Source organism: Silene latifolia, chromosome 2 (genome assembly GCF_048544455.1).
Source record: "Silene latifolia isolate original U9 population chromosome 2, ASM4854445v1, whole genome shotgun sequence".
In the NCBI taxonomy this organism is placed as follows: Eukaryota; Viridiplantae; Streptophyta; class Magnoliopsida; order Caryophyllales; family Caryophyllaceae; genus Silene; species Silene latifolia.
This window is the reverse complement of record NC_133527.1, coordinates 192,042,231-192,050,773: the sequence shown is the minus strand read 5'-3', so window position 1 is coordinate 192,050,773 and position 8,543 is coordinate 192,042,231. Positions and strand designations below refer to the sequence as shown.

The following is an 8,543-nucleotide window of genomic DNA, read 5'->3' as shown; positions in this document are numbered from 1 at the left end:
GGAAACCATACTCCATAAATCACAGTTTCGAATCACTCACCTTCGAAATTATATTGCTCTGATCTTCTGCCTCTCTACTCCAAAACATGACATGCTCATTTTGTACCTCTTCAGGCATCGCGGAACTTGCTGACATTTCCGTACTACAGAAACTCATATACACATTATACCAAAGTTCAGAAGATTTAAAGAATACATCTACCATTCTGAAACAAGTAATTAGAATAAATTACTTCATACATTTTATTACACATCATTAACAGAAAACCCACAACTTAGATATTAATTGGGATTACCCTTCTAATCGTAGAGGCCGTACATCAAGCTAACAGCCTTCAAACGGCTTTATTTTGGCAATGTACATGGCATCTAAATTCTAATGGTCGAGTAGTAGTTAAGACTAAGACTATACAGCAGCTTGTACTCCCAACTCTGTCAATGTCCGATATGCAAACCAAAAGACGGTCCATGATCCGCATGTGATCCTAATGCACGGTCCATGCATGACCCTTACTGTATTTAGCTATCAGCCTATCAAGGGTCGGTTTTCATTGGTCCTTGTTCTGCTGGACCTGTAAACATCAAGAGGGAAATGGGGTTCAGGTGAGCTGCCTCTTAAACAAAGATGGTCCTAAAATATTATGGGCGGGAGATAAGTAAAACTCGTAAAAGTTCTTACAGTTAGCATCTTGGTTTTCAAGGTGAGGACTGGCATTGAAGCCCATCTGTACAACGTTGTGAAGCTCATCCTCCCACGCATTCGGTAGCTGTAGCACCAAATCCTTACGATAAATCCACGCCAGTAAATGATAGAGATAGCTGAAAGAAAATGTGTCGTGTAAATAAAACTTAGCATACCTGGTGAGAGGGTTCTTTGAACCCTCCGTCCATGTTTGTCAATTGAGCGTTAATTGTTCTTCTCAATATGTCAGAGAAGTTCCCGACTCCAGGAAGCCCCGGCTGTAAAATAGGTGGTTGACTTGGATGGAGAGGAGGATAAGGCAATGGCATACTTGGAGGATTTCCAATACCAGATGGACCAGAACGTGCGGATAACATGTGCTGTAAAAACAATGAAACCAATGTTAATCACTGCAGAGCGAGTATTACGTAAGCAGCCTTTTTCACTAGGCAATGTGGCAATTCACTCGGTAAATATTACTCACATCTTTTGCAAGGAGCTGCTCAATGTTGAAGTCCAGTCTAGGATTAACTGTCGCAAGTTTCATGGACAAGAACTGTAAAATACAAAGCCACAACAAGAATATAAGAGAAGTGATAAATGCACAGTGTAAGATGGCTGAAATATTTACTTCTCATAATTATGATAGAAATTCGTTCAGCAAGAAGATAATGTGGAATCGGTGAGTCACGTATGAGAAAGTCTCATATATGGTAAGACTTAACCAAAATCTACATATACGTAACTTATTTAACCATACTGTTAGTGGGTTGGTCTCATATGTGAGACCATCTCGTATAAATTTTTGTTAGGAGGGATAAGGAATTGAACATGTTTAATTTTCCGATCAACATATACCATAAGAATGAAGCGAAGAAAGAACAGACCAACAGAACTGAAGTTGGGCGACCGAGAGTTTAAGATCACTGGCAAAATAGCTAGTACATTACAATTAAGTACGTAGATTAAATTATGGGCGTAAAAAGGACTAAAATCAGTACCTCGACTTGCCGTTGTAATGACTGTACGTAATTAATAATTTCATCAAGCATGACAGCCTTGCCAGTGACCTGTAAAACAGTTTATTAAAGCTCAAAATCATGAAAGGACAAAGGTAAATCTCGACACGCGATACACACTAGGACAAGATATCAACCTTACTGCAACCGGGAACCAGGTCTTGGAGAAACTTCATCCTCTCGCTTATCTTTTCCCTCCTAACCTATTAACCAGAGACATAACCATCAATAATTGTGATAGACAATTATCTCTTACTCGCATAATCGTCAAGGATACTTACCCTCTCTGCTAGACTGTGACTGTTAGTGGCCTGCCCTCTTCGGGCTCTTACATGTATGTATTCGTCCTTCGGTGGGTCAGAATTCTGAGAATTCTGTTTTCCAAGTTTTCCATTTGACTTATTGCCAGTTTGTTCTGGATTTTGTTCTTCCTTCTGCTGAATTTCGTGATTTTTATTCGCAGCATCACGAGATTGCTGATGATTTCCATTAGTTTGCTCAGGCTGGGCATCCTAAGGTGAAAAGTGAAAACAAATCAATACATAACCACTGAATGAACAATGAACATAAAAACTGAAGAATAATCGCCAAATAATATTCTCTCTCCGTGCATGAATAAACTTTACGTTATGTTGTGCAGAAAAACTACGAAACAAAAAAAGACATGGATGATGAGGGGTTACAAATTTAAGTATGAACTTTGTTCATGGACACCCACAAATGGAAACCAGTTAATTCATTAACACAAAATTACCTGATGAACCCGTTTCCTTTTCTTTGCTCCAAGACCTTTAGCCGGAGAAATTGTCGTGTCTTCTCGAGTGCCACCGCCACTAAATTCTGGTTCATCGGAGTCATTTCCAGACATCGAACCACCTCGTCTTGCTTCTCGAAGAGACCTTTCAACCATTGTCCTGTTCTTGGGAAAACTTCCTTCCACATTCCCATGTTCTAGAGGCACGGAAACATCCTTAGGAGTTTCAGCCCTGTTTTCATCACCATTTTGAGGCTGTCTAATTGGTAGATTTTTATTACTATGTCCTGACAAAAGCTCTTGCGGACCTTGCACGGCTGATCCACCTCTAAGATATGGATTAACAGGTTGCTGGATGCCAAAAGGATTCAACAATTCCCCAAAATTCCCCCCACCGAAGCTAGAGAAGCGGGCAGCACGCTCAATGAAAGCAGAATCAGCAGGAAACTGAGATATGCTGTGTGCCAGCATCCCTGACATGTTCGGTACAAACATGCCACTATGAACATTCATTTCACTAAAACCTAAGCTTGGCACATTGACAGGATGTTCCCACACAGTCTGACCAAAAGAATCCACCATTGCTGCACCCGAGGAACAGGAAGTCCCAACTCCATCACCACTAACACCCATAGGATTCCCATTCGAAACCAGCCCCATCGACGAATTACCTAAACCACCATCATTAAATCGCCAATCACCCGGCATACCAGTATGATTGTAACTTGAAGGTTCACCATTCATGTTCTCTAACTCCGACTTACTCTTATCACTCATATCCATACCCGCCTCACCCTATTACATCCAAAGAATACGTATTCTCCTTTTATATACACAATATATCTCGGTATTCAGTAACGTCAAAAACCCAATTCCCAACCTGAACTAACTTCAGAAACCTGAAAAGTTCAACAACATCAAACCATATAATAATCAAAACCCAATTCACAAAAACTGAAAATTTCCATAATAGACAAGAAAATTTATGAGGGAAGTGACAAAGATTCCAGCTTTGACCACTACTAACCCTGAAACACCCCAAAACATTTACACACAGAAACCAAAGTTAAAGTATTTCTGAACATGACAGTCAGTGAAGAACTACTGACTGGTATTACTGAAGATGGGGCTACTAAAAGCAGTAATAACAACAGCTAAACAAGGAAAAAAGAGATGCCAGGTACCAACTTCAATTAATGTTATGAAAGCAACATAGCATCATTAAAAACAAAACCTATGTACCCACTTTTTAATATATGTATGTACTACTCTGAGATCATCACTATCAACATACAATTTCTATATAATGCAATCACTCTACTTATTATATACAGTAACTGAAAACATATACACCAAAGAATCTATTCAAACTACAGGAGATACAGGACTAGGATCAGTCAATTTGAAACATAATGTTCATTAAATTCTCCACATTTAATACCCACCCAATACTTCAATATATTCCGTCTCAATCATTTGTTTACTTTCGATTAAAATACCCACTACTTCAAGAATCTATTCAAAGTACAGGGAGATACAGGAAAAATATATAAATGAACTAAGATCAGTCAATTTGAAACACAGTTCATTAATTTTGCACATGTATCACACACCCACAGTACTTCAATATAACTACACTTTCCGTCCCAATCATTTGTTTACCTTCAATTAAAATACCCACTACTTCAAGAACCTATTCAAATACAGGGAAATATATAAATACACTAGGATCAGTCAATTTGAAACATAAAGTTCACTAAATTCTGCACATTTAATACAGTACACACCCAGTACTTCAATATACCCACTCTTTCCGTCTCAAATCATTTATTTACATTCAATTAAAAAGTACCACTACTTCAATATACCTACTTTGATGAAAATACCCGCCTGAAAAAATATAAAAGGTAAACAAATGACTGAGACGGAATGACTAATTAGAAAAACCAAGTAAACCCTAGTTAAAAAAAGTGACAAACCTCAACTTAGAATCATTAAAAGGAAGAAATGAAAGATACCCAGTTGAGATTAAGGAATACTTTTGATGTTTGAAGTTTAGTTTAAGGTATTTAAGAGAAGAATTAATTGAATTTTGCTCCACTAATGATGAGATTAGAAGGTGGTCCAAAAATAAAAGTGTATGGAATTAAATCAATTAATAGAAAATAAATTGTGAAATTTGGTTTATAGAGAGAGAGAAGAAGAGGGGAAAAGGGAAAGAGTAAGAGGAAAGGTGATGCATTTATACCCACGCTTGCATCAAAATTAGAGCTGTTGATGATTAACCACCGTCACTGCTACTGCAACAATCAAATCTTTTTAAATTTAGCACTTGTATATTTGTACTATTTGTGATTAATATAAGCACTCAAACTTATAAAGGGTTGTGTATTAATTGAGGTGTCATTAAGACTTAAGTGTATGAAGTTGTAGATAAATGCAATTATGTTGCTATCACAACATTGATTATGTCCATTGTCCGGTTATGTTAGTCCTTTTCAAAAATGAAAAATATTCGTGTAGTCTTTGCATCTAAATCTTTATAATATTTCATTTGATAGATTGTCTTTTAGGTAACGAAGACGGACGGTACTTTCGGAGAACACAGAAAAATTTCTTCATAAATAGAAGTATCACTGTATGAATGATTTAATTTTCGGTTTGGATTACATGAGAGCAAGTTAGTTTGAGATTATGAATAATTTGAGGGTGGACGCAGATCAGGTTTACGAGTTGAGTAAAAAACTTTGAATTGTTGAGTCGGAATTTGGTATTGAAGCCGATGTGTTGTAGTAGTCAGACTCAATTACTTTGTCCTTTATTGATGAGTTTGTCATCTTAGTGTTCAAAAAGGATGGCTAGGGACGGATATGTGATTTTCAAGTTATCACATATGTCAGGAGGAGTTTTGGCCTTGTTCTTGAATTAAAATCTAAATTAAATTTATGTAACATAAACTGAAATAAAGAGTAGTGCCTTTATGCACTTGTGTCCAAAGCTTCTACATTCTTATACTTGATGTAGTTAAATGTAAAATGTCAATTTCACTCATGACCAAGTAGTTAAAAATAACGGTGACTTATATGTTTTATATAGAGTATGTAAAATAATTTTATATGAAGTACAGAGTATCAGACTTGACTTTGTTCTTTTCGACTTAATTTCAGCTTTCATTTAGCTCTATTCATCTCATATTTTCTGCTAAGTTCAGCCTCATTCAACTCAGTTTAACTCAATTCATTCTAGTTCAACTCCATTAAACCCACAAAATAGAGACTTGATACATACGCGTATTTAATACTTGCTGATTTGTGGAGTATGTTCTACACTTCTACATAAAAATTGTTTATTTATGACCTTATTGTCAAATGAAATTACCTTTGACAAATACGTTTATATGAAAGATGTTAATTTACTTATTCAACCTGAATAAATACGGAGTACGAGTTAAAGTAAATAAAATAACTTAAATCTTAACCATTAAAGTTAGATGAGGGAGTAGATTACTTATTTTAATTTAGCAAGGACAATGCTTAAGTGTAATTATGCAAATTCAAGCTAAGCAACTGACAATGCCAACTTTCAGATTTTGGCGATTTTGTGAAATTATCTTTTGTCAATGTCCTTGATTACATCTAGATAGTTGAGCCTTCTCTCTAATTCTTTTAATTAAATTATTCTCTATTTATTTGTTTGTTTGGTCAAGGTACATACCTCTTTGACCACCTTCCCCATGACTTTTCCTATTTCTTTATACTTTTGTAAGATCACCTCCTTGCTTTTGTTCTTGCTTTGTGTTAAAACATCTTTTATTGGCTCAATAACAAACATAGCAAAGACTTTCTTTTGCAAGTATTTTAAGGTCGTTTTATTGTGCTGAAATTGTCTGAACCGTATTTAATAGATTTGAATTGAAACTAAAGTAAAAATAAGTATTTAAGAAACATGACCTATATAAGTTGAGGTAAGTATTATAATATTATTGGATGGTATTGAGTTTTGTTATCACCATACTCACATGTAATAGGGTTCTGATAAATACAACCCACTAGGTTGTATTTAAGCAACTAAAAAAGGAAATAAATAGTTAATGTATGTATTAATTGCATTGATTTATGTGTAATTTACTCTCTAATTTCTAAATTAATGCCAAATATAGAAGGGTATTAAATGATAAAATACAACCCAGTGGGTTGTATTTATCATTTCCCTTATAATAAATAGAAGTGATTCTTGTGTATAACATTTTTACTAGTATAAAATGGATATGTTTAGGTAGACATCATGATTCATTAAAGTGGAAAAATTGGTTATTAAATGAATTTGATTTATAATTATTTGTATATATTAAGACAGTTTTTAACACCGAAACTATTAAGAATAAAATACTTTATATAACGTTATAAAAAATGGTGTACGTGAACGATATGAAGTACAAAGTAGACCTGACCACGAGCCAAGGAACGCAGGCTCTGAACCGGGTATCTACTGGCACAAGTTGAGTCGGGTTGTCTCAACTTTAGTCTTAACCTAGCCCAAGTAATTTTTTATGCGTGTCAGCCGGGTTGGTCCTCGTATGGCCTGGGGGCCGGGGCTCAGGTTCGATCTACTACTAGGCCAAGCTGCACGGGCTTCTGGGCAGCCTAGGACAAACCGTCCAAGCCGAGCTGGCATGCACGGTTAGCCCGCTCTAGTAGAAAGCACGTAAGTTGGCATAAGCTAGGTTGGAACAAAATCAAGAAATTAACCTCATGTTTCTAAGTTGATCCCAAGTTGTTCTTGAATCTTGACCATGAATTTATTAAGTGTTCATGTAACTACGTAGGCAAAAAAATATTGGTGCAATTAACCCAATTGCTCATATTGCTAATTAATCTGGCAATAATTACTAATTTTAAAATTGGTGTTTACATACTGTTATTGAGAGAGTCTGTCTTTCTTTTTACAATAAACGTCACATTATTAGTTGGCATTGGGACTTGAATTCACAGAAACCTAAACCTTGGAATAATGGAATCTCTTCCCCAAACTACCCTATTTAACACTCTATCATTTAATTCATTACGTATATACGGAGTACATTTTAATTCTACATAGCATTGATGGGTTGGTAACAAACTAACAATAATGTTTTTATCTAGATTTATATACAACTTTTAACTTCTTTGGCAAAAGAAAAATATACATAAGGCCATAGGGTGAACAAAAAGTGGCTCGGATCGGTAAACCGGACCGACCCAGACAGGCCGATCTAGTTGGATACATACTGGTCTGGTCTTCGGGTCCCAAAAAATATGGTGACCAGTCTCCGGTCCCCGGTCTTGGAGTAGATGGTTAGCCTGTTCGCTCCGATTTCGGACCGGTGAACACTCCTAAATATACATAGGTAAACCTGTGTTTTGTAACTACTGAGGCTTATGTTAAAAAAAAAGGTTTGTGTGCCCTTGGGGCAAAGGATACACTGCACGTTAATAAGTTAATTAAATAAATAATGTTGAGAATATTTTACTAGTTATGGTAATAATTAGTTTGTACAATAAGTTTTCATGATATATTCTCAATAATCTTTCTTTAATTAACTTACGAATATATACCTTAAACCCTAAGGACACATGTTAAAAAAAACCCGAAAAACAAATTATTTTTCTTTTGCTAATTCAATAAAAATCTCATTTACCTTACAAACTAGGCTTGGTTTTGCTCACTCCTATAAATTGTAGACTCAACCCTACATTCTTCAAAATGTGTGTAGTGACCTGAATTAAGTTAAAAAATACCTCATTAATTAGTGAAAAAAATCAACAAATAAACTCCCATCTAAACCAAAGTTCTTGAAATAGATTGAAGATTTAAATTTTAATTGTATTGAAGATCTAGAGCACCAAATTCAACTGAGGAAATATCTAGTCAAAGAAGAATCCATAATTGAAAAAAAGAGGTAAAAATAAGTTTGGGATGTCAGCAAAAAACTGATAAAAAGTTAGAAAATAAGGTCACACGTATTTGGATTTTATGAAATTCATGCAAAACTTTTAAAGAAAGAATAATAATAATGCATAGTTGAAACATATGATAATGTTATTGAATT

At 35.3% G+C, this 8,543-nt stretch overlaps 1 protein-coding gene across 3 annotated transcripts; it reads right to left on the bottom strand.

The window, feature by feature from the left end:
- Positions 1 to 204: 204 nt before the first annotated feature.
- Positions 205 to 4,854, bottom strand: LOC141644060 (transcription factor bHLH49-like). 3 transcript variants are annotated; one of them, XM_074453479.1, is made up of 9 exons: positions 4,435 to 4,854; positions 2,456 to 3,354; positions 1,983 to 2,213; positions 1,839 to 1,904; positions 1,684 to 1,752; positions 1,167 to 1,238; positions 859 to 1,062; positions 680 to 767; positions 205 to 572 (listed from the first exon to the last, which is right to left on the bottom strand). In XM_074453479.1, the coding sequence occupies exons 2-9, from the start codon at positions 3,236 to 3,238 to the stop codon at positions 535 to 537; spliced, it is 1,551 nt and encodes a 516-aa protein (XP_074309580.1). In that variant the 5' UTR covers positions 3,239 to 3,354; positions 4,435 to 4,854; the 3' UTR covers positions 205 to 534. The 3 variants fall into 3 exon arrangements, with proteins under 3 accessions (XP_074309580.1, XP_074309581.1, XP_074309582.1); XM_074453480.1 differs by having other exon boundaries at positions 4,704 to 4,836; XM_074453481.1 differs by having other exon boundaries at positions 4,474 to 4,697.
- Positions 4,855 to 8,543: the final 3,689 nt, after the last annotated feature.

Bases quoted from the DNA above. Each gene is read 5' to 3' on its own strand.
- LOC141644060 (XM_074453479.1), bottom strand. From the start codon at position 3,238: ATGGATATGAGTGATAAGAGTAAGTCGGAGTTAGAGAACATGAATGGT. The intron at 1,753-1,838 runs GTTGATATCTTG...ACTGTTTTACAG, and splicing joins TGGTTCCCGGTTGCAGTAAG to GTCACTGGCAAGGCTGTCAT. The intron at 1,063-1,166 runs GTGAGTAATATT...TTGTTTTTACAG, and splicing joins AGCAGCTCCTTGCAAAAGAT to CACATGTTATCCGCACGTTC.